The sequence below is a fragment of the Zea mays genome, chromosome 6 (genome assembly GCF_902167145.1).
Source record: "Zea mays cultivar B73 chromosome 6, Zm-B73-REFERENCE-NAM-5.0, whole genome shotgun sequence".
Classification (NCBI taxonomy): domain Eukaryota; kingdom Viridiplantae; phylum Streptophyta; class Magnoliopsida; order Poales; family Poaceae; genus Zea; species Zea mays.
The window spans coordinates 113,853,818-113,880,674 of record NC_050101.1 but is presented as its reverse complement, the minus strand read 5'-3'; the positions used below and the strand labels follow the sequence as shown (position 1 = coordinate 113,880,674).

The 26,857-nt window shown below is 44.4% G+C and overlaps 1 protein-coding gene and 1 pseudogene across 1 annotated transcript; both read right to left on the bottom strand.

The window, feature by feature from the left end:
* Positions 1–529: 529 nt before the first annotated feature.
* LOC103629805 (UDP-galactose/UDP-glucose transporter 3) lies at positions 530–11,834 on the bottom strand. The gene is given in 8 exon segments (XM_020539410.3): positions 530–1,305; positions 1,391–1,512; positions 2,107–2,210; positions 10,524–10,557; positions 11,063–11,199; positions 11,348–11,375; positions 11,377–11,452; positions 11,539–11,834. Coding segments are annotated over 8 exon segments (1,098 nt in total). The 5' UTR covers positions 11,715–11,834; the 3' UTR covers positions 530–884.
* A 5,726-nt stretch (positions 11,835–17,560) lies between these two features.
* On the bottom strand, positions 17,561–19,834 carry LOC103629804 (UDP-galactose/UDP-glucose transporter 3-like; annotated as a pseudogene).
* Positions 19,835–26,857: the final 7,023 nt, after the last annotated feature.

Below are 26,857 nucleotides of genomic sequence, written 5' to 3'. Positions count from 1 at the left end.
ATAATGCCATCATATATATGGGCAATCGGCGTTGCCATTACTCCCCGTGGTGGTGAGCAAGTGCTGGGTGCAACTGTTTATATAGGTGGCAACTGGCAAGCACAGAGTTGAAGGAAATGTTGGTTAATTTCTGCAGGCTGTGCGGAAATGGGGGGTGGTTTATGAATCTGTAATGAATTTAGTTAATTGGTTCAACAAGTAAATCAACAGCGGGCTCAGTGAATCGGGTCGGGTGTACATAACTCCGTATGTTCACTACACCAAACCCCCCCCCCCCCCAAAAAAATATGGTTAAAGACCGCCAAGAAAATATTTTATGATGGACTATAGTTAAGCAATGACCACCAAATATAGAGAGCAAAGAAATTCTCTGACGGTTTGGCCGTCAAGAAAATTGGGCCATAGCAAAAGTTAGTGAACCACCAAATAAAATCGTGCAGACGTCACGCATATGGTCAAAATAAACACGGAATTTTGCCATGAGTATTTATTGTGAACAAACATTATTAACCTAAATTGCCAAAGAAAATGGACGTGCAACGAAAATATGGAATTTACCAGTATCAGTCTGTCATTTACATTTCGTAATGGAGCATTGAGCACCCATTGTATTCGCATATCTACATGAATAAGGCTCTCATAACATCTCCTGACAACAAATATTCATTACGATTGGGAACATAACCTAAATCCTTACTATAAACATTCCTAGACCAATTTACATATCTACATGAATAAGGCTCTCACAGCCTCACATTACGTATCGCTCTAGGCATAGCTCATAATTTCAGCAGACTACATTAACATTATCCTGGTCAACCTCACAACAGATCTGTCCAATTGAAGTTACAAATCGGAACAGGTACAAGAGTCAACAATCGAGCTTACTCACTGGGGTGTCTGCCCTTCTCTCTCTTCCATTTGAGATATATTTGGACAGAGAGGCCTAAGAAGACCATCGTAACACTACCCCGTTGCTTTGAAGATAATGGATTGCCACTGATGACAGATGAAACCACGATGCTCATGAATTTACGGGTGGTAGTGATCGTTGTGTTAGTAAGAGCGCCGAACCTGCTGATGGTTAAGAAGATATAATTCTGACGCACGGCGCCACATAGGCAGAACAGAAAAATGTCCCAGGCCACCTCTGGGTTCTCCTGGCAAAATCTCAATGCCTCGAAACCATCTGCATATGGCCAGTTACTGAATAGTAATGGCGCAACAAACATAACTACAGCATTATATATGGTCCCCCAGAGGTTCATGCCAAGCATTATATCCCATGGATTCGTGTTTGGGTACCTACAACAAACATTTCTCCTATTTAGAATGATGATCACAATGTTTCATGTAGCCTGGTATCATGAAGTAGCCAAGATATAATTACCTTGACTTTATTATATCTTGGGTCGAGTTAGTATACCCATCAAAAGCTAAGTTGAGGAAGCACAATGTATAGCCAAGAGGTGCATTAGGGTTGACAAGCTTCTTAACTGTCTTGGAGCTTGTCTGATAAGTAGCAGAAAACATATTTTAGAAGTTCAGCACTTGCACAGAGCAGTATAGTTATTAGTTAAAAAGCTAAAGGTGTAATAAAACCAATAGTGATCCAATTGAAATAATGGTATGGCACAAATTTAGATGGTTCTTCTAGTGACGCCATAACCAAAAACCACAGAGTTCTTCATCTAATTATTTGACCAGCCTTGCAAGTCTTATTCCACAAAAATAAAGGACACCAAAGAATGAGAAAAAAAAGGTAGACCCAATGGTGGAGGCTCTGGGGAAGGGAAAAACCAATGCAAGCCTTGCTCCGCAAATGCAGATGCTGCTTAGAACCCGCTAACTGGTGACTGAAGAAAAAGAATATAAACTAAATATTTTCAAGGTTTGATTCTAGAATGAAAATTTACCCTAAATGTTTCATATTTAAAATAAAAAATGACAGTACAAATTTCATCCTGTTTTTGGACTTATTCCAGTATCATCAAGAATATGAGAAGGTGCAAACTAGATGAGTTAGAAGGCTAACCGATACACTAGAAAAAACATCATCTCATCAGTGTGGCAGTTGATGAAACAACAAATTGAGGATCATCTTACCTTCAACAACGCAAAGGAGGACACACCGCCAGCAACAAGAAAGGTACAAAAATACTCTGGAAGTGTGTACTTCACACTATAGAGAAGGGTTCCCATCAGCATTACTGTATATATTGAATTGCTAGTCAGAGGAGAATAATCAAATATGCTGCATGCAATGTTGAGGAAGAATACATTTAATGACAAAATATTTAGATACATAGAATCACTAGTATTGCGAGGCGGAGGAGCTCGCCAAAGGTTGCGAGGCGAGGGGATGGAATGTCGAGCGGGATTGCGAGGGAGGAGTTTACCGAGACCGTTGGAACGGACTTCTACTGATTTTCATTTTTTACCATTGGAAAATGAGTTAGAGAGGCTGTTGGAGTTGCTCTTACTAACCCAACAACTCAGAATAGTTTTGGTATTATAAACTATTGGAATAGTTTCAGTAAACAATGCACATAAGATCCAACAACTCATAGCATACTGGAAACTTAAACAGTTAAATCATGTAGGCAAATAATACACAATGCCATTAGTTTAATTGGCAAAAGAGGTTTACCATAATTAGTATTCACAAAACAGGGTTAAGACCCCGCGTCCAAGCCGCCGCCAGGACCCGACCCCGCGTCCGAGCCACCCCGCGCGACGCCCCGCGCCCGTTCTTGTCCTCGGCGTAATGGAGCATAAAACGTATTCTTTTGTATGTGCGATGTGCAAATCGATGTTATAAGTGGATTGTGAGTTAGACGAGCCTAACACGTTCGAGGACGACCCGCAGGACACGTTCGAGCAAGGCAAGTGGATTCTCCCTCTGCATATTCTATTTGTACCCAATTAATGCATTTAATAATGTTTACTTTTTAGATATATTGCATAATTTGATAATTTTGATATTAATGTTACCGCTCAATTTGTGCTACCGCTCAACTTGATAATTTTGATGTCACTCATTATTTGATATTAATGTTCCGGAAATGAAATTGACATTATGGTATTAACCCAATGGTTAAACAAGATTATTTCATATTAATTGGAATATGGAGTGACCACCCATGATAACAGTGCAACCACGAGTGTTATCATGGCTTTGTCTTTGGTAATTAGTTTTATATGCTTAGTACCTAGCAACCTTACCTGAAATATGGGCAAGAGGGAGAGCGGCAGTGGTGGCAGCTCACGTTAACATGGGGACGTATTATTGGCTAAGGTACCTCGCCCAAAGGGCCTCCACACCGACTTGGAAACCTTAGCGGGTTGTTTTATATTAAGTGTATTTTGTGAAAGCATCATAATGGATCCCTAGCCATTCACCTTGGTTGTTTTTACGGGTCCGATCAACCCAGGCTAGATGGGATATATGGCTTGTGGATAAAGTTGTACCACCTCTGCAGAGTGTAAAACTGATATGTCAGTAGTGCTCACGGTTAAGAGCAACATGGACCCTCACATGATAATTGAACTTAAAGATGGACAATAAATCGAGATCTGATGATCTAACAATGGTTTGCTTAAGTAGTTTCACTTAAGTGTTTTTGATATACTCTTATATCTTTGTTTAAATGGGATACTTGGGATACACACTTATTAGTAAGACAGATGTTGCTAATAAAATATTGACCAACTAAAATGCTTACTGCTTAAACTTAACCTCACCTTTTTAAACTTGCATTAATTTTTCCTCCACTTGCTGAGCCCCGACCATAAGTGAGCTCACCCTTGCTAATATTTTTATCAGAGGGTGATGAAAAAGACATTGATGGAGATTTCGATGAATACTGAGCCTAACGATGCGCCGGTCATCTTCCTGTGGGAGAATACCCATGTTATTTCCGTTTTACTTTGATGATACATTTTAAAATACTATTATTTGGATGTTGTAATAAAGAATATTCTACTGTCTTTACGTTTTTATTGCATTGTCTTTTGATATATTACACTTGTGACGTCAACATATGTGTGGAAATGTATCTTGTCACACATGATATGCATTCGGTTTTGCCTGACAGAAGTGGTATTAGAGCTATGCTGACCCTAGGTCGTTAGACTAGTTAGAAATGGAAAGCCTAGTTTGTTCAAAACATGCTAATTTCATTCTTATAAAACTATTTTATCAGCCTCACTTCTTTAAAATTCAAATGAGTTGACATTTCTCTTGTAGATGGTTCGTACTCTCCAAACCACCCGAGTTAACACCAACTACGCCCCTCCGCCACGTCAAGCTTCTGTCTACCCAGTGATAGTGGATGAAGTTCCGGTGGATCTACCTCGCATTCGAGTGGAGCACAGAGTCATAACGGAAGACATCTCGGAGGAACTTCTGCCGACGTCCACCCCGTTGGCATAGTCACTGGCCTTCGCAGCTAGGTCATCAACCTCAGCACCGCCTGCACCAGTCGTTCAAGCTCCTGGACCCGGAGACGATGACCCAGACGACTCTAGGGACAACGATGACGACGAGGAGAACGTCAACGAGGAGGCCAACGATGCCCAGCAGGACTACTTCATGGGGTTTGGGCCTGTCACCGAACATTACACATCAATGTTCGAGACGGGGCACTTCCCCAACCTGCTGCAAGACGTGTTGCACGCGTTGGGAACCTACGTCCGACCCTTGTACGAGACAAGGCGAGTGTGCGAGCCTCCCCGGGCTTGCTACTACATCACTCGCATCCACGTCAGGGTGATGGATGCAGGGGATAGGGGGTTCAGGACTCTATCGGCTCATGAGTCCCTGACACAGCTATCCACCTACGCTGCTTCGGTCAGCGATGCTGCCAGACGAACTTTGTGGTCTCTCAGCCATACCTACCGGCAGCAGCTACATGACACGAGGTTCAGGCATCTTCCTCTGCGTCTAAGTGGAGGAAGCCAGACCAGCATCGTTTCAGGTGGAGCTGGTGAGTATCGCCTCAACACCCTAGCTGGTGTAGTGGCCGGTCTTAACACCGACCTGGACAGTGCCACCCTGGATCTCTCTAGGGTGCACTTGGAGCTGGAGGATGCCCATGCCAGGATTGCAGCCCTGGAAGCCCTACTTCAAGGACGGGATCCCCCTGAAGCCCAGGTCCCCGCCATGGCGTTGTCCCCTCCCCGAAAGAGGATTCGCTATGGGGAACCCGGATCCATCACGAGGCTGTTTTGAAATTTTAAGTTATAAGTTGTAATAAGATAGTTTTCACGTCAGACGATGAATACCCTTTTATAAGTTATCTTTATAATAATAACAACCATGTGTTGGTGTTGGTTGCTACGTTTGAGTTGGATTTTTGTTTGAGTGCAATGGTCTTATGAAATGATGGTCATAAGAGCATATAAAAAAATAAACTTAAGTTATTCCTCTCTAGAATCTTTATTACTCTTCACTCGTCTGAAAAGTTCACTTTCTAACAAATCAGATGGTGAACGCTCGTTCAGGATCCAACAACAACAGGAACCAGCGTGGTCAACAGATACCAACACCACCACCGAATCCTAACATGGAGCAGTTTATCGCCGCTCAGATGCAGCTTATGCAGGGACTCACTGCATCCGTTCAACAGATTCAGCAAAACCAGCAGAACCAACAGCACCAGCAGAATGCACCACCGGCTAGAGATAAGCATCAGGATTTTATGAGCCATCACCCGCCTACTTTCTCTCATGCGGGGAGGGGACAACGCCATGGCGAGGACCTGGGCTTCAGGGGGATCCACGTCCTTGAAGTAGGGCTTCCAGGGCTGCAATCCTGACATGGGCATCCTTCAGCTCCAAGTGTACCCTAGAGAGATCCAGGGTGGCACTGTCCAGGTCGGTATTAAGACCGACCACTACACCAGCTAGGGTGTTGAGGCGATCCTCACCAGCTCCACCTGGAACGATGCTGGTCTGGCTTCCTCCACTTAGACGCAGAGGAAGATGCCTGAACCTCGTGTCATGCAGCTACTGCCGGTAGGTATGGCTGAGAGACCACAAAGTCCGTCTGGCAGCATCGCTGACCGAAGCAGCGTAGGTGGATAGCGGTGTCAGGGACTCATGAGCCGATAGAGTCCTGAACCCCCTATCCCCTGCATCCATCACCCTGACGTGGATGCGAGTGATGTAGTAGCAAGCCCGGGGAGGCTCGCACACTCGCCTTGTCTCGTACAAGGGTCAGACGTAGGTTCCCAACGCGTGCAACACGTCTTGCAGCAGGTTGGGGAAGTGCCCCGTCTCGAACATTGATGTGTAATGTTCGGTGACAGGCCCAAACCCCATGAAGTAGTCCTGTTGGGCATCGTTGGCCTCCTCGTTGACGTTCTCCTCGTCGTCGTTGTCATCGTTGTCCCTAGAGTCGTCTGGGTCATCGTCTCCGGGTGCAGGAGCTTGAACGACTGGTGCAGGCGGTGCTGAGGTTGATGACCTAGCTGCGAAGGCCAGTGACTCTGCCAACGGGGTGGGCGTCGGCAGAAGTTCCTCCGAGATGTCTTCGATGATGACTCCGTGCTCCACTCGAATGCGAGGGAGATCCACCGAAACTTTCTCCACTATCACGGGGTAGACAGAAGCTTGTCGTGGCGGAGGAGCGTAGTTGGTGTTAACTCGGGTGGTTTGGAGAGTACGAACCATCTACAAACGAAATGTCAACTCAGTTGAATTTTAAAGAGGTAAGGCTGGTAAAATAATTTTATAAGAATGAAATTAGGAAGTTTTGAACAAACTAGACTTTCCATTTCTAACTAGTCTAACGACTTATGGTCAACATAACTCTGATACCACTTCTGTCAGGCAAAACCGAATGCATAGCATATGTGTGCCAAGATCCATTTCCATACATATGTTGACATCACAAGTGTAATATATATCAAAAGACAATCCAATAAAGGCGTAAAGAGAGTAAAATAGTCTTTATTACAACATCCAGATAATAGTGTTTTAAAATGTATTATCAAAGTAAAGCGGAAATAACATGGGTAATCTCCCACAGGAAGATGACCGGCGCATCGTTAGACTTAGTATTCATCGAAATCTCCATCAATGTCTTCTTCATCACCCTCTGATCAAAATATAAGCAAGGGTGAGCTCACTTATGGTCGGGGCTCAGCAAGTGGGAGAAAAATTAATGCAAGTTTAACAAGGTGAGGCTAAGGTTAAGCAGTAAGCATTTTAGTTGGTCAATATTTTATTAGCAACACCTGTCTTAATAATAAGTGTGTATTCCAAGTATCCCATTTAAACAAAGGTATAAGAGTATATCAAAAACACTTATGTGAAACCACTTAATCAAACCATTGGCAGATCATCAGATCTCGATTTATTGTCCATCTTTAAGTTCAATTATCATGTGAGGGTCCAGGTTACTCTTAATCGTGAGCGCGGCTGACATATCAGTTTTACACTCTACAGAGGTGATACAACTTTACCCACAAGCCATGTATCCCATCTAGCCTGGGTTGATCGGACCCGTAAAAACTACCAAGGTGAATGGCTAGGGATCTATTATGAGGCTTTCACAAAATACACTTAATACAAAGCAGCCCGCTAAGGTTTCCAAGTCGGTGTGAAGCCCTCTGGGCGAGGTACCTTAGCCAAGAATACGTCTGCATGTTAACGTGAGCTGCCACCACTGCCGCTCCCCCTCTTGTCCATATTTCAGGCAAGGTTGCTAGGTACTAAGCATATAAAGCTAGTTACCAAAGCCAGAGCCATGATAGCACTCGTGGTTGTACTGTCCTGGGTGGTCACTCAATGTTCCAATTAATATGAAATAATATTGTTTAACCATCGGGTTAACACTATAATGCCAATTTCATTTCCGGAACATTAATATCAAATAATGAGTGACATCAAAATTTTCAGGTTGCGCGGTAGCACAAATTTGCAAAGCATATTATTTTCCCATGGTAATCAAGGAATACAGTTGATAAATCTAGAAAATCCTTAATTAGGCGAATCCCATCAAATTATGCAATATATCAAAAAAGTAAATATTATTAAATGCATTAATTGGGTACAAATAGAATATGCAGAGGGAGAATCCACTTGCCTTGCTCGAACGTGTCCTGCGGGTCGTCCTCGAACGTGTTAGGCTCGTCTAACTCACAGTCCACTTCTAGGATCGATTTGCGTATCACACATACAAAAGAATACGTACACCAAATAAATAAACATACACCAATATAGGGGTAATCATTCACCCTTCATACGTCACACTTATCACACTCATAAATACGTCTTAACGCGTAAATACTTATTAATTCATTATGACTATTAATGCGAGCATTATTGATGAAATTATGAGTAGGTGGCTATAATAATTCTTTATGAAAATAAAGGTTAATTATTACTAATAATTGACTGATAGATTTTATTCCTTTTATTTCTAAACAGAACTTTTGTGTATAGCTAAAAATGGTTCATTCATGACTCTACTAACATTAATATTCTAAGAATCAATATAAATCACCAATTGGGCTTTTTATAACATAAACATGGTTATTTTGACATAAAAAAGTATTTTACTAATTCTAAGAAGTTAAATGATATACTTATGAACACCTTTATTTTGGCTTAGTAAAAACCAATTTTTGTTATGACTAGTGATATTCTTTTAGTTTTATATTTTCTTCCTAAACGAAATTATCATTAATAATAATCAGAGATAAATCATCTAATAACCTATAATATTTATATTGCCATGAATCGTATACCATTTACTAATTCCATTTAAGAAAAGCTTCTATTATCTATTAAAATGAACTTATGATTATAACCTTCTAAATAATTTCCAAAATCCATTGTGAACAAAATTAACTATAAAATTACCTATCTAGTGTTTTTATCACCATCATGTGTCTATCAATTTTTTTGTCATACTTCTCTCTAATCCAACTTTCTAAAAGTCATCATAAACAAATAACATGACTAATAACGGTGCACTAATTTATCGCATATATCTACCAAAAATCCATAGTGCACATACGCATGAATTCCGAATTACAACATTCTCATATTACAACACAATAATTATAAAATTCACAAACTGAATCAAAAAGTGATTTCGAAAATACATAAAATTATTTTGGGTCGTCTTCCACCTTGAGCTTGCTCGTGTGAAGGGGGAGAGTTCGATGGGGATGTCGGCCGAGTGGAGAAGGGCAGGGGCTCGACGTCGGGCGGCTCCGGCGGGGGTTGCACGGTCTACGAAGCTCCGGCGACGGCGGGGGCTGCACGGTCTACGAAGCTCCGGCGAGCGACGACGTGGGCGAGCTCCGGCGATGACGTGGGCGAGCAAGGAGAGTGAGAGAGAGGGGGCGAGCTCGGGTAGGGAGGAGAGCTCCATGGCACGGCCGATATTTATAGAGAGAGGCAGGGGAGAGGAGAGGGCGCCGAGGAGAGGGAGAGGCGGCCGGCGGTTCTTCAAAGACATTAATGGCGACGACATCAATGGGGAGAGAGTGGGGGAAGGAAGAAACGAACGTTTGATGCTCCATTACGCCGAGGAGAAGAACAGTCTCGGGGCGTCGCGCGGGGTGGCTCGGACGCGGGGTCGGGTCCTGGCGGCGGCGGCGGCTCGGACGCGGGGTCAGGTCGCGACGGCGGCATGGGCGCGGGGAAGAGACGCCCGCGGGACCCTGGCCAATGGGGCCCGCGCGGCAGGGAGGGGAGAAATCCCCCTGGCGGCGGTAGCTGGGGAGGCAGAGGAGGGCGCGGCGCGGCTTGCCCCTAGTGGGCCGTTAGGGTTAGAGTTTCTTTTTTCTTTTTCTATTTCTTTTCTAATTTCAAAATATATTTATAAATAACCCTAAAATTCATAATAATTATACCAAAACTATTTATAACTACAATATTTATTTTTGGACTAATAATTATTATATTATTAAATTGGATTTTCATTAAGAAGGAATGCTATTAAAAATCCAAAATCAAACATGAGCAAACAAAAATTATTCCAAATGTAAATAAATAACCAACACTTGAATGAAAAATTCATTACCATAATTATCATAATAACTAAATGCATTATTTTTAGTTGATGGTTTTTATAGTGTTACAAACTCCCTCTTTATTTCTTCTTATCTTCTAAACAAACAGCCCAACTAGGACTTATCCTTTGTGGCGCCTGGCATACTACCGGCCCACAAAGGTGTCTACAACACGGAGGCAATATAATATCTTACGATCTGTAGTAAGCACATTGAGCCAACATGAATCTCAATAAAAATATCCCCATCCTTGTTCTTGCTAATGCAAAATTATAATATTGTTGAGCAGGGTATGTCTCAAATTTAAAAAAAGGCATTATCTTTCGCTGCACTTATATTCTGCACTTTATAGATTTATTTACTCAGCAAAATAAATTAAATTGGACTGTCCAAGAACAAAATAACAAGTGACTCTGGGACTCAATGTACACTGTCAATACTTTTATGTAGGGATACACATATATTATGCAGTGTGTTTAAGTAAATGTAAACTTACAGGGATCATCTTAGAAGATTTTGCCAACACCTGTTCACACCAACAGAAATTAGTCGGGATTGCGTAAAGAAACCTCGCGCCACATATCTTCGAGCTTGTCAAGAGAAAAAAACAAATCCGTTGAGCAAGAACGATGCTTGGATCAATGCTCTCTGCAATAAGATAGCTACCACGACCCAACTCTAAGAATTAGTTGCTTTATGGATTCGTTTACAAGATGTAAGGTTACATTCTGAAATACAAGACAATCACCTAGAGATGGATTGCCGATGGTCGATACCGCACACGATCGCCAGTCGCCATATCACATACAATCCAATCAATGCAATGTTCTTCCTAAATGTTCACTTGAGGAAGCACTTCCAAAGAGCTCCCTATATAGTCAATTAACTCTATCGGAACATCTCAATCCATAAGCGTCAGTGACAATATTACCCATGTGCCCGCGACAGGAACCTAACATTAACATGACACAATGTCCGGGACAGTGCATATAACAACCAAGGTGAGACGGCAATAGCAGGCGGAACCAAACCTGAGCCGGATAGCTAATGTACTTGAGCGCCTCGATCCCCATGGTCGGCCCGATGGTATTGGTTACGCTGACGCCCCAGTATTTCGATAACGGCGCACGGCCGTCGGAGCTACTCCCGCCCGACCACAACTTAATCACTGGAAAAGCAGCAGAAATGTCAGGAACCCTCTATGCAGTCGCCACCCACGCAGAGGAGACGGAACCGATCACCACGAGTCCACGACGTTGCGCGAAATGCGCAATCAGACAGCCATGCGGCGCGAGAGGGAGGGAGTGAGCTCTCACTTAGGAAGGACCAGACGAAGCATTAAGCATACGACATTCTGCGCGAAGTTGAGGAACGCGAGGTGCTCGAACCGCCGCGCCTCCGGCCCGAACCGCTTCGTGGATCTGAGGACGACAAACCCAGCAAACTGACCCCCAGCTTGTAATCGTCTGGCGGAGTTCGGACGGCATTGGAGAGAGAAAGGGCTTACAGAGTCTCCTGGAGGACGCCCTGGTAGATGTAGGCGGACCAGATCCCGGCGACACAGAAGGCGAGGACGGCCACGCGCCCCGCCATGCTTCCGCTGACGCCGACGACACGGTCGCGGGGGCGGGGACGGACGACGCCGTTGGCACCGTCGGCGCGGCCCCGGCGTGCGGCGGCCATGGTGTCGATTCGCCCGCCGGCGATGGCGAGGGGTCAGCAGAATCGGCACTGGTGGCGATTCGATGCGCGGTGTACCGGCGGCGGTGCCCGGTGGTCGCCGAGTGGAAGCGGGATCGCGTGTTATAGAAGCCCAGCGTAACCGTGGGGAAGGAGCGAAGAGCACGTAAGAGAGGTGACGTGGCGCAGAGCCATTGGAGCGAGCATGCCAGCACAGACGGCCCATTGATTAGCCTATAATTTCTTTCTATATCAGCGACGAATAATGCAGCACCAAAGATTTTAGTCTGATGATTAATTTAACGGACGTGACTCTCTTGACTTTGATCGAACTATCGATTGCAACAACGCTAAGCGTCATATTGGTCTTGACTAGTTTGTCATCTCGCCTCCCTAATTTTATGTACAATGAATAAGGCATTGAATTCATGATCGCTCCTCCATCTACCAACATTTTAGCAATTGGTATTTCATCGATATGACCGTGCACGAAGAGCGATTTTAAATGGTTGACCGATTCTTTTATGACCAAAATCGAATTGAGCAACAATTGGTTCATTGTCACCGATAATAGTACAACCAGTTGAGAACATAATAATATTTACATCCATAACTATGTGTTCTAGCGTGGCTCCGTAGTCAACCAAGTCCTCTTCCAGCAGGTCGTCCTCCTCACTATTATCTTCCTCCATAGGTGTTGGCGTGTCATCGGTGGTGTTCTGGTGTAGAGTGGCGGTCCGGACTCAAGGGTCATACTATCCACCGCACCTGTAGAGGGTTGTGTAACTGTTGTCTTGTTCTCTGTTTTTGTGGTTGTTTGATTTGTTTTGACGGCCTTTGGCCTCCACCTCTTTTACGGTGGTGGGGGTATTGTGGATGTATATCATTAAATATTTTTCTGCTTCTTTTTCCTTGCTCTCATTTGCTCTCAAGCTTTGCAATTTACGCTTTTGAGACTGTGTCAGCCTCGATGGACACCATCGAGGCATGGAGTATTTTGGGTCGGCTGTTTTGCTGGATGTTCCTGTGTCTTCTTCCTTGCCTATATTGGTCGATTTACCAAAAAAACATCGGTCCTTCATTATTTTCCTGTATGATGACATCCGTTGTGCCTATTTTGATGATGTCCCCTTTTGTTGTTCTCTTGGCGGATGTAGATATGTCCTCTTTGTGCCCCCGGTCGGATTGGTAGTCCATTATGGCCGAGTAGTCTGGCAATCTTGCTGGACCTGTGTCTGGTGACCGGTTGAGGGGCACTCAATCAGTCTTGTACTGTAGGTGCCAACCTGCCAAACACAAACGCTTGGAGTGCCCCCAAAGCGGGGTATTGTGGCATCCCATGTGGATATGGTGGCATGCCCCACTTTTGATTGGGGACATAAGACGGTGGTATGTATGCGTATTGATATGACACAGGTGGGCATGGGGTGGAGGTGTCCATGTAGGTACATTAGGTCTCTTAATTGGACATTATAACCTATTGACCTTTCCGATTGGTGAGATTTTCCAATCGATCTTACCGGCTGTCGCTCCTAAGTAGCTGAGCGAGGTCTCTTTGTTGGCCGGTCACTTAGGTCGGCCTTCTTATTCATATATTTAGATAATAATTGATCAAAGATCGGTCCAGATTTGACCAGTCGACTGGATGCCTTGAACGTGTTTGTCTTCCACGTAACTATTTCTGGTTGGCGAGGTTTGGAGGTACGTGGTCGTCGCTGCTGAGAGCACCTAGAGGGGGGGTGAATAGGTGATCTTGTAAAAATCAACACTAAATAGCACAAACTTGGTCTATGAAGTGTTAGTGAAATCAAAACCAAAGTGCTATGTCTAAAGAGAGAGAGATGACTTCTTCACTTAATTGCTCTTCATAAAGTGAGAATTAAACTTAGAGCAATTATTAAGTGAATAGAAGCAGAGAGAAGCGCACAAGAATAACGACAGGTTACACGGCGAATTTTATCCCGTGGTTCGGCCAAGTAGAACACTTGCTTACTTCCACGTTGTGGCGTCCCAATGGATGAGGGTTGCACTCAACCCCTTTCAAGTGATCCAATGATCCACTTGAATACCACAGTTTTCTTCCTTAGTAGATGTTTCCCTTTTGTGAGGAATCTCCATGTAACACTATAAAAATCACCAAATAAAAATAATACAGTTAGTTTATTAATGACATTTATGGTAACGAATTTTCTTTTAAGAGTGTGTCATTTATTTGCTTTTGGAATAATTTTTGATTTCACATGTTTGGTTTTTGAATATTTAGTAGCATTTCTTCTTAAATGAAAATCCTAGTAAATAATAATATAATAATTATTGGTCCAAAAATAAAAATATTTAGGAAACCATTTATTTTGATATGGTTAATCATTTTGTATATAAGTATATGCAAAAAATCTCACTTTTATTGTTTTATTGTGACACACGTTTGATTTAAATAGAATTTATTCGAAAATTATGTATTTTATTTATAAACTATTATTTTTGGATTTATTATAATTCTTAGAGAGTATATATATATATTTGTTACACTAAAAAGGAAATTCGAAAAAGAAAAAAAACAAAACAACCCTAACCTAATCGGCCCACTAGGGCCCAACACCTAAACCTAGCCGTCCGCCCCGACTCCCAGCTGAAGCCGCCGCCGCTAGGGCAAACCCCCTTTCCCCTGCCGCGTGGGCTCCACCTTTCTTCTCCCTCTCCCTGCCTTTCCTCCCATCCCGCGCCCGACGCTCTCCCTGCACCGCGCGCCGCGCGACCCGCCCGTGACTAGGACCGGCGCCCCGACTGCTGCGACACCGAGCGACCGCGTCAGCCGACCCCGACGCCGCACGACCGACCGCGCAGCCGCCCTGCCCGCGCCAAGCGCGCCCAGCCCCGTCGCGCTAGGACCCGCGCCGTGCCGCCACCCGAGCCGTCCTGCGCGCCGTTCGCTCTCCCTGTCGTTATGAACTTCAATGCATCCGTTTTTCTCTCCCTCATTGAAGCTCCGTGAATGCCATCAATGGCCATGAACCCGTCGGCCATACATCTCTCCCCGGCCGACCTCTCATCTCCTCCCTCCTCTATAAAAGGGGCAGCCGAGCTCCTCTCTTCTCCCTCCCACAACCGAGCTCTCTTCCTCCTCGAGCTCCCTCTCTCTCTCCCACTCGCCCACGCCGTCGCCGGAGTTCGTAAACGCCGCTTGCCGTCGTACCTCGCCGTCCGAACGCTCACCAACGACCGTGCCCGTTCTTTGCCCGCCAAGACCATATCTTGTGCGCAAGGAGCGCTGCTGCTCCCATGAGCAAAATCAATCCAGACCACACCCTCCATATCCAACGGTGCTACGTCTATTTTGCAAAGAAGCCCCTCCATGCCTCCCACTCTGGCTCTGTACATTTTACAAAACCCCTTGACGTGATATCTTCTCTAAGAAGCCAGAAAAGCATCTCATTACGATCAGGACTCCAGCTAGCACCTCCAGGGGCATCACCGGGAGCAGCAACCACCCTCGTCGCCACCATTCTTCACCGGCGAAATAGTCTTCTAAAGTTGTTGCCCTTGTTGTGGCTGGTGTGGCATGGAGGAGCCACCGCCCCAATGCCCTAGCGGCGGGTGGATGCTCTCCTCACCGCCATGGATGCGCGATGGATCGCCGACGGCCCTAGTGCTGATGGTACAGACATTCGAAGCCTTGATTCCATTCATCTCCTTGCTCTTGTTGAAGAAATTGCTTCTCAAGTAGAAGTTGTTCCTCCTGCACAACACATTGCCATAGCCGACGATGCTTCTATTGAAGAAGTTGCCTCTCAAGTTGAAGTCGTTCCTCCTGTACAACACACTGCCACGATCGACGATGTTCCTTTCAATAAAGCTGCACATCATAAAGATGGATTCCATACACCCAAAAAAATCCATTGTTTGTACATCAGTGAGTAATTTGTATATGATTGTGAGAACATATTAAAGTCATAGCAGTGCACTCATTGATTTTCTTATTGCAGTTGTCGTCGTTTGTACCGAATTGTGAGGACAAATTAAAGCCAGCTGTTGGAATGACATTCGGTACTCTTGATGAAGTGGAAGAATTTTACAAGACAAATGCACATAAATGTGGGTTTTCAGTTCGTATAGGTGGTCAAAGCAAGAGAAATGACATGGTCGATCATAAGAGGTTTCTGTGTTCGCGCGCCGCGTGACGGGGACCGAGACGGGCATCACGCACCTCCAGCGCATCGGCACCGGGCTGGTGATGTCCGTCGTCGCGATGGCCGTGGCCGCCGCCGTCGAGGTGAAGCGCAAGGACGTGGCGTCCAGAAGCGGGATGCTGGAGGACTCCGGGAAGCCGCTGCCCATCACCTTCTTCTGGATCGCGTTCCAGTACCTGTTCCTGGGGTCCGCGGACCTGTTCACGCTGGCGGGGCTGCTCGAGTTTTTCTTCAGCGAGGCGCCGCCGCGGATGAGGTCGCTGGCGACGTCGCTGTCGTGGGCGTCGCTGGCGCTGGGGTATTACCTCAGCTCGGTGCTGGTGTCCGTCGTGAACAGCGCGACAGGCCGCGGCGGGCACCGGCCGTGGCTGCAGGGCGCCAGCCTGAACCACTACCGCCTCGAGAGGTTCTACTGGGTCATGTGCGTGCTCAGCAGCATCAACTACCTCTTCTTCCTGTTCTTGGCCGTCAGGTACAAGTATAGAAACGCGGGGGTCATCAAAGGATAATGCCATCATATCATATATATGGGCAATCGGCGTTGCCATTACTCCCCGTGGTGGTGAGCAAGTGCTGGGTGCAACTGTTTATATAGGTGGCAACTGGCAAGCACAGAGTTGAAGGAAATGTTGGTTAATTTCTGCAGGCTGTGGGGAAATGGGGGGTGGTTTATGAATCTGTAATGAATTTAGTTAATTGGTTCAACAAGTAAATCAACAGCGGGCTCAGTGAATCGGGTCGGGTGTACATAACTCCGTATGTTCACTACACCAAACCGTTAAAGACCGCCAAGAAAATATTTTATGATGGACTATAGTTAAGCAATGCCCACCAAATATAGAGAGCAAAGAAATTCTCTGACGGTTTGGCCGTCAAGAAAATTGGGCCATAGCAAAAGTTAGTGAACCACCAAATAAAATCGTACAGACACGTCACGCATATGGTCAAAATAAACACGGATTTTTCCCACGGGTATTCAAGTTAATAATGTTTATTCACAATAAATGAGCCCTCATTGACGGTAGCCATCGACACTGGGCAGCAACTTGGTCGTACGGTTTATCAATTCAATTCAACGGTTCGGGGACTTGAACAAAACAGAAACAGTATCTAAAAAGCCAAGACGCCATAATTAGGAATATGGAAAGTACGTGTGAAAATAATTAGAACGGCTTAGCCTAAATTGCCAAAGAAAATGGACGTGCAACGAAGATACGGAATTTACCAGTATCAGTCTGTCATTTACATTTCGTAATGGAGCATTGAGCACCCATTGTATTCGTATATCTACATGAATAATGCTCTCATAACATCTCCTGACAACAAATATTCATTACGATTGGGAACATAACCTAAATCCTTACTATAAGCATTCCTAGACCAATTTTACTCATCCAAATAACCTGTGGGTTGTGGCTTAGTAAAATTTTACTCATCCAAATAACCTAAATCCTTACTATAAACATTACTGCTCTTCCAAACACAACATAAGAGGTATACGTGAATAAAAACCTTATGTTGCGATTCTAATTCTATAACAGGTTACTTTCGAGACAGTAGAACAAAAATACACTGGTCATCATACAACTTCCCCTCCCCCCACCACCCCGAATGCAACACAGTTTGCTGCATCTCCTCCCTGTAGAACAGAAAACTACAAGGTGTTATCAATAGCTCACAGCCTCACATTACGTATCGCTCTAGGCATAACTCATATTTTTTTTAGCTCATAATTTCAGCAGACTACATTAACATTATCCAGGTCAACCGCACAACAGATCTGTCCAATTGAAGTTACAAATCGGAACAGGTTCAAGAGTCAACAATCGAGCTTACTCATTGCGGTCTCTGCCCTTCTTTCTCTTCCATTTGAGATATATTTGGACAGAGAGGCCTAAGAAGACCATCGCAACACTACCCCATTGCTTTGAAGATAATGGATTGCCGCTGATTACAGATGAAACGACGATGCTCATGAATTTACGGGTGGTAGTGATCGTTGTGTTAGTAAGAGCGCCGAACCTGCTGATGGTTAAGAAGATGAAATTCTGCCCCACGGCGCCACATAGGCAGAACAGAAAAATGTCCCAGGCCACCTCTGGGTTCTCCTGGCAAAATCTCAATGCCTCGAAACCATTTGCATATGGCCAGTTACTGAATAGTAATGGCGCAACAAACATAACTACAGCATTATATATGGTCCCCCAGAGGTTCATGCCAAGCATTATATCCCATGGATTAGTCTTTGGGTACCTACAACAAACATTTCTCCTATTTAGAATGATGATCACAATGTTTCATGTAGCCTGGTATCATGAAGTAGCCAAGATATAATTACCTTGACTTTATTAAATCTTGGGTCGAGTTATATACCCATCAAAAGCTAAGTTGAGGAAGCACAATGTATAGCCAAGAGGTGCATTAGGGTTGACAAGCTTCTTAACTGTCTTGGAGCTTGTCTGATAAGTAGCAGAAAACATATTTTAGAAGTTCAGCACTTGCACAGAGCAGTATAGTTATTAGTTAAAAAGCTAAAGGTGTAATAAAACCAATAGTGATCCAATTGAAATAATGGTATGGCACAAATTTAGATGGTTCTTCTCGTGATGCCATAACTAAAAACCACAGAGGTGCCGTTTGGTTCACATATTGGTAGCACAATGAGTAACCAATAACTTTACATCATGTTTGTTTAAGTCTAACCGTAATCGATACTACACTACAAATGGATACCTCATTATTCAAATTTGTTACCGCCGGTATTCGAGTGACAATCGTTACCATTACCATTTACGTTACATTTTGTGAACCAAACGGCACCAGAGTTCTTCATCTAATGATTTGACCAGCCTTGCAAGTCTTATTCCACAAAAATAAAGGACACCAAAGAATGAGAAAAAAAGGTAGGCCCAATGTTGGAGGCCCTGGGGAAGGGAAAAACCAATGCAAGCCTTGCTCCGCAAATGCAGAGGCTGCTTAGACCCCCCCCCCCTAACCGGTGACCGAAGAAAAAGAATATAAACTAAATATTTTCAAGGTTTGATTCTAGAATGAAAAATTACCCTAAATGTTTCATATTTAAAATAAAAAATGACAGTACAAATTTCATCCTGTTTTTGGACTTATTCCAGTATCATCAAGAATATGAGAAGGTGCAAACTAGATGAGTTAGAAGGCTATCCGATACACTAGAAAAAACATCATCTCATCAGTGTGGCAGTTGATGAAACAACAAATTGAGGATCATCTTACCTTCAACAACGCAAAGGAGGACACACCGCCAGCAACAAGAAAGGTACAAAAATACTCTGGAAGTGTGTACTTCACACTATAGAGAAGGGTTCCCATCAGCATTACTGTATATATTGAATTGCTAGTCAGAGGAGAATAATCAAATATGCTGCATGCAATGTTGAGGAAGAATACATTTAATGACAAAATATTTAGATACATAGAATCACTAGTATTGCGAGGCGGAGGAGCTCGCCAAAGGTTGCGAGGCGAGGGGATGGAATGTCGAGCGGGGTTGCGAGGGAGGAGTTTACCGAGACCGTTGGAACGGACTTCTACTGATTTTCATTTTTTACCATTGGAAAATGAGTTAGAGAGGTTGTTGGAGTTGCTCTTACTAACCCAACAACTCAGAATAGTTTTGGTATTATAAACTATTGGAATAGTTTCAGTAAACAATAACAATAAGATCCAACAACTCATTGCATACTGGAAACTTAAACAGTTAAATCATGTAGGCAAATAATACACAATGCCATTAGTTTAATTGGCAAAAGAGGTTTACCATAATTAGTATTCACAAAACAGGGTTAAGACCCCGCGTCCGAGCCACCCCGCGCGACGCCCCGCGCCCGTTCTTGTCCTCGGCGTAATGGAGCATAAAACGCATTCTTTTGTATGTGCGATGTGCAAATCGATGTTATAAGTGGATTGTGAGTTAGACGAGCCTAACACGTTCGAGGACGACCCGCAGGACACGTTCGAGCAAGGCAAGTTGATTCTCCCTCTGCATATTCTATTTGTACCCAATTAATGCATTTAATAATGTTTACTTTTTAGATATATTGCATAATTTGATGGCATTCGCCTAATTAAGGATTTCCTAGATTTACCAACTGTATTCCTTGATTATCCTGGGAAAATACTATGCTTCGCAAATTTGTGCTACCGCTCAACTTGATAATTTTGATGTCACTCATTATTTGATATTAATGTTCCAGAAATGAAATTGACATTATGGTATTAACCTAATGGTTAAACAAGATTATTTCATATTAATTGGAACATGCAGTGATCACCCATGATAACAGTGCAACCACGAGTGTTATCATGGCTTTGTCTTTGGTAATTAGTTTTATATGCTTAGTACCTAGCAACCTTACCTGAAATATGGGCAAGAGGGAGAGCGGCAGTGGTGGCAGCTCACGTTAACATGGGGACGTATTATTGGCTAAGGTACCTCGCCCAAAGGGCCTCCACACCGACTTGGAAACCTTAGCGGGTTGTTTTATATTAAGTGTATTTTGTGAAAGCATCATAATGGATCCCTAGCCATTCACCTTGGTTGTTTTTACGGGTCCGATCAACCCAGGCTAGATGGGATATATGGCTTGTGGATAAAGTTGTACCACCTCTGCAGAGTGTAAAACTGATATGTCAGCAGTGCTCACGGTTAAGAGCAACATGGACCCTCACATGATAATTGAACTTAAAGATGGACAATAAATCGAGATCTGATGATCTACCAATGGTTTGCTTAAGTAGTTTCACTTAAGTGTTTTTGATATACTCTTATATCTTTGTTTAAATGGGATACTTGGGATACACACTTATTAGTAAGGCAGATGTTGCTAATAAAATATTGACCAACTAAAATGCTTACTGCTTAACCTTAACATCACCTTGTTAAACTTGCATTAATTTTTCCTCCACTTGCTGAGCCCCGACCATAAGTGAGCTCACCCTTGCTAATATTTTTATCAGAGGGTGATGAAAAAGACATTGATGGAGATTTCGATGAATACTGAGCCTAACGATGCGCCGGTCATCTTCCTGTGGGAGAATACCCATGTTATTTCCGCTTTACTTTGATGATACATTTTAAAATACTATTATTTGGATGTTGTAATAAAGAATATTCTACTGTCTTTACGTTTTTATTGCATTGTATTTTGATATATTACACTTGTGACGTCAACATATGTGTGGAAATGTATCTTGTCACACATGCTATGCATTCGGTTTTGCCTGACAGAAGTGGTATTAGAGCTATGCTGACCCTAGGTCGTTAGACTAGTTAGAAATGGAAAGCCTAGTTTGTTCAAAACATGCTAATTTCATTCTTATAAAACTATTTTATCAGCCTTACTTCTTTAAAATTCAAATGAGTTGACATTTCTCTTGTAGATGGTTCGTACTCTCCAAACCACCCGAGTTAACACCAACTACGTCCCTCCGCCACGTCAAGCTTCTGTCTACCCAGTGATAGTTGATGAAGTTCCGGTGGATCTACCTCGCATTCGAGTGGAGCACAGAGTCATAATGGAAGACATCTCGGAGGAACTTCTGCCGACGCCCACCCCGTTGGCAGAGTCACTGGCCTTCGCAGCTAGGTCATCAACCTCAGCACCGCCTGCACCAGTCGTTCAAGCTCCTGGACCCGGAGACGATGACCCAGACGACTCTAGGGACAACGATGACAACGACGACGAGGAGAACGTCAACGAGGAGGCCAACGATGCCCAGCAGGACTACTTCATGGGGTTTGGGTCTGTCACCGAACATTACACATCAATGTTCGAGACGGGGCACTTCCCCAACCTGCTGCAAGACGTGTTGCACGCGTTGGGAACCTACGTCCGACCCTTGTACGAGACAAGGCGAGTGTGCGAGCCTCCCCGGGCTTGCTACTACATCACTCGCATCCACGTCAGGGTGATGGATGCAGGGGATAGGGGTTTCAGGACTCTATCGGCTCATGAGTCCCTGACACAGCTATCCACCTACGCTGCTTCGGTCAGCGATGCTGCCAGACGAACTTTGTGGTCTCTCAGCCATACCTACCGGCAGCAGCTACATGACACGAGGTTCAGGCATCTTCCTCTGCGTCTAAGTGGAGGAAGCCAGACCAGCATCGTTTCAGGTGGAGCTGGTGAGTATCGCCTCAACACCCTAGCTGGTGTAGTGGCCGGTCTTAACACTGACCTGGATAGTGCCACCCTGGATCTCTCTAGGGTGCACTTGGAGCTGGAGGATGCCCATGCCAGGATTGCAGCCCTGGAAGCCCTACTTCAAGGACAGGATCCCCCTGAAGCCCAGGTCCCCGCCATGGCGTTGTCCCCTCCCCGCAAGAGGATTCGCTATGGGGAACCCGGATCCATCACGAGGCTGCTTTGAAATTTTAAGTTATAAGTTGTAATAAGATAGTTTTCACGTCAGACGATGAATACCCTTTTATAAGTTATCTTTATAATAATAACAACCATGTGTTGGTGTTGGTTACTACGTTTGAGTTGGATTTTTGTTTGAGTGCAATGGTCTTATGGAATGATGGTCATAAGAGCATATAAAAAAATAAACTTAAGTTATTCCTCTCTAGAATCTTTATTACTCTTCACTCCTCTAAAAAGTTCACTTTCTAACAAATCAGATGGTGAACGCTCGTTCAGGATCCAACAACAACAGGAACCAGCGTGGTCAACAGATACTGAGAGCACCTAGAGGGGGGGGTGAATAGGTGATCCTGTAAAACTTCAAAACTTAAGTCACAAAAACTTGTTAAGTGTTAGCACAAGTATGGCCAAGTGGCTAGAGAGGAGTCAAAACACAATAACCACAAGAAATCAATCACAGAGATGACACGGTGGTTATCCCGTGGTTCGGCCAAGTACAAAAACTTGCCTACTCCACGTTGTGGCGTCCCAGCGGACGAGAGTTGCACTCAACTCCTCTCAAGTGATCCAATGATCAACTTGAATACCACGGTGTTCTTGCTTTTCTTTTCTCAATCCCGTTTGCGAGGAATCTCCACAACTTGGAGCCTCTCGCCCTTACAAAAGATGTTCACAGAGAATCACGGAGCAAGGGAGGAAATGAGCAACGCACACAAGACTTCAAAAGATCAGAGCAACACGCACACAAGCAGCAATAAGAGCTCGCAACACAACTCAAAGAGTAAACAACTCCACAAGAGCTCTATATGCTATCACAATGAATCGAATGCGCTAGATCAATGTCTTGGTGCTTAGAAAGGTTGTAGGAATGCTTGGTGACATCCTCCATGCGCCTAGGGGTCCCTTTTATAGCCCCAAGGCAGCTAGGAGCCGTTGAGAACACATCTGGAAGGCTATCCTTGTCTTCTGTCGTCGGGCGCACCGGACAGTCCGGTGCACACCGGACACTGTCCGGTGCCCGATTTGTTTCCATAAAAAGCTCATCCGACCGTTGCTTTCTGATGCAGATCTGCGCACAGTTGGCGCACCGGACATGTCCGGTGCACACCGGACAGTCCGGTGTATCTTTCCTACCGTTGGCTCGGCCACGTGTCGCGCGCCGATCGCGCGGCCGACCGTTGGCCCGGCCGACCGTTGGCTCACCGGACAGTCCGGTGCACACCGGACAGTCCGGTGAATTTTAGCCGAAGTCGCCGGAGAAAAACCCGAGAGCGGCTGGTTTGCTCCATGCTGGTCTGGCGCACCGGACACTGTCCGGTGCACACCGGACAGTCCGGTGCCCCAGCCCGAAACAGCCTTTGGCTGTACACAGCCACTCTCCACTTCTTTTCTTTTCTTCTTCTTCCTGTTTCTAACACTTAGACAAGATATTAGTACACAAAACCAATGTACTAAGGTTTAGAAACATACCTTTACTTGTGATTTGCACTTTGTTCAACCATGGGCACATTTAAGCACTTGTGTTTGCACTCAATCGCCAAAATACTTAGAAATGGTCCAAAGGCACATTTCCCTTTCAGATACCAACACCACCATCGAATCCTAACATGGAGCAGTTTATCGCCGCTCAGATGCAGCTTATGCAAGGACTCACTGCATCTGTTCAACAGATTCAGCAAAACCAGCAGAACCAACAGCACCAGCAGAATGCACCACCGGCTAGAGATAAGCATCGGGATTTTATGAGCCATCACCCGCCTACTTTCTCTCATGCGGGGAGGGGACAACGCCATGGCGAGGACCTGGGCTTCAGGGGGATCCACGTCCTTGAAGTAGGGCTTCCAGGGCTGCAATCCTGGCATGGGCATCCTTCAGCTCCAAGTGTACTCTAGAGAGATCCAGGGTGGCACTGTCCAGGTCGGTATTAAGACCGACCACTACACCAGCTAGGGTGTTGAGGCGATCCTCACCAGCTCCACCTGGAACGATGCTGGTCTGGCTTCCTCCACTTAGACACAGAGGAAGATGTCTGAACCTCGTGTCATGCAGCTACTGCCGGTAGGTATGGCTGAGAGACCACAAAGTCCGTCTGGCAGCATCGCTGACCGAAGCAGCGTAGGTGGATAGCGGTGTCAGGGACTCATGAGCCGATAGAGTCCTGAACCCCCTATCCCCTGCATCCATCACCCTGACGTGGATGCGAGTGATGTAGTAGCAAGCCCGGGGAGGCTCGCACACTCGCCTTGTCTCGTACAAGGGTCAGACGTAGGTTCCCAACGCGTGCAACACGTCTTGCAGCAGGTTGGGGAAGTGCCCCGTCTCGAACATTGATGTGTAATGTTCGGTGACAGGCCCAAACCCCATGAAGTAGTCCTGCTGGGCATCGTTGGCCTCCTCATTGACGTTCTCCTCGTCGTCGTTGTCATCGTTGTCCCTAGAGTCGTCTGGGTCATCGTCTCCGGGTGCAGGAGCTTGAACGACTGGTGCAGGCGGTGCTGAGGTTGATGACCTAGCTGCGAAGGCCAGTGACTCTGCCAACGGGGTGGGCGTCGGCAGAAGTTCCTCCGAGATGTCTTCGATGATGACTCCGTGCTCCACTCGAATGCGAGGGAGATCCACCGAAACTTTCTCCACTATCACTGGGTAGACAGAAGCTTGTCGTGGCGGAGGAGCGTAGTTGGTGTTAACTCGGGTGGTTTGTAGAGTACGAACCATCTACAAACGAAATGTCAACTCAGTTGAATTTTAAAGAGGTAAGATTGGTAAAATAATTTTATAAGAATGAAATTAGGAAGTTTTGAACAAACTAGACTTTCCATTTCTAACTAGTCTAACGACTTATGGTCAGCATAACTCTGATACCACTTCTGTCAGGCAAAACCGAATGCATAGCATATGTGTGCCAAGATCCATTTCCATACATATGTTGACATCACAAGTGTAATATATATCAAAAGACAATCCAATAAAGGCGTAAAGAGAGTAAAATAGTCTTTATTACAACATCCAGATAATAGTGTTTTAAAATGTATCATCAAAGTAAAGCGGAAATAACATGGGTAATCTCCCACAGGAAGATGACCGGCGCATCGTTAGACTTAGTATTTATCGAAATCTCCATCAATGTCTTCTTCATCACCCTCTGATCAAAATATTAGCAAGGGTGAGCTCACTTATGGTCGGGGCTCAGCAAGTGGGAGAAAAATTAATGCAAGTTTAACAAGGTGAGGCTAAGGTTAAGCAGTAAGCATTTTAGTTGGTCAATATTTTATTAGCAACACCTGTCTTAATAATAAGTGTGTATTCCAAGTATCCCATTTAAACAAAGGTATAAGAGTATATCAAAAACACTTATGTGAAACCACTTAATCAAACCATTGGCAGATCATCAGATCTCGATTTATTGTCCATCTTTAAGTTCAATTATCATGTGAGGGTCCAGGTTACTCTTAACCGTGAGCGCGGCTGACATATCAGTTTTACACTCTACAGAGGTGGTACAACTTTACCCACAAGCCATGTATCCCATCTAGCCTGGGTTGATCGGACCCGTAAAAACTACCAAGGTGAATGGCTAGGGATCTATTATGAGGCTTTCACAAAATACACTTAATACAAAGCAGCCCGCTAAGGTTTCCAAGTCGGTGTGAAGCCCTCTGGGCGAGGTACCTTAGCCAAGAATACGTCCGCATGTTAACGTGAGCTGCCACCACTGTCGCTCCCCCTCTTGTCCATATTTCAGGTAAGGTTGCTAGGTACTAAGCATATAAAGCTAGTTACCAAAGCCAGAGCCATGATAGCACTCGTGGTTGTACTGTCCTGTGTGGTCACTCCATGTTCCAATTAATATGAAATAATATTGTTTAACCATCGGGTTAACACTATAATGTCAATTTCATTTCCGGAACATTAATATCAAATAATGAGTGACATCAAAATTTTCAGGTTGCGCGGTAGCACAAATTTGCAAAGCATATTATTTTCCCATGGTAATCAAGGAATACAGTTGATAAATCTAGAAAATCCTTAATTAGGCGAATCCCATCAAATTATGCAATATATCAAAAAAGTAAATATTATTAAATGCATTAATTGGGTACAAATAGAATATGCAGAGGGAGAATCCACTTGCCTTGCTCGAACGTGTCCTGCGGGTCGTCCTCGAACGTGTTAGGCTCGTCTAACTCACAGTCCACTTCTAGGATCGATTTGCGTATCACACATACAAAAGAATACGTACACCAAATAAATAAACATACACCAATATAAGGGTAATCATTCACCCTTCATACGTCACACTTATCACACTCATAAATACGTCTTAACGCGTAAATACTTATTAATTCATTATGACTATTAATGCGAGCATTATTGATGAAATTATGAGTAGGTGGCTATAATAATTCTTTATGAAAATAAAGGTTAATTATTACTAATAATTGACTGATAGATTTTATTCCTTTTATTTCTAAACAGAACTTTTGTGTATAGCTAAAAATGGTTCATTCATGACTCTACTAACATTAATATTCTAAGAATCAATATAAATCACCAA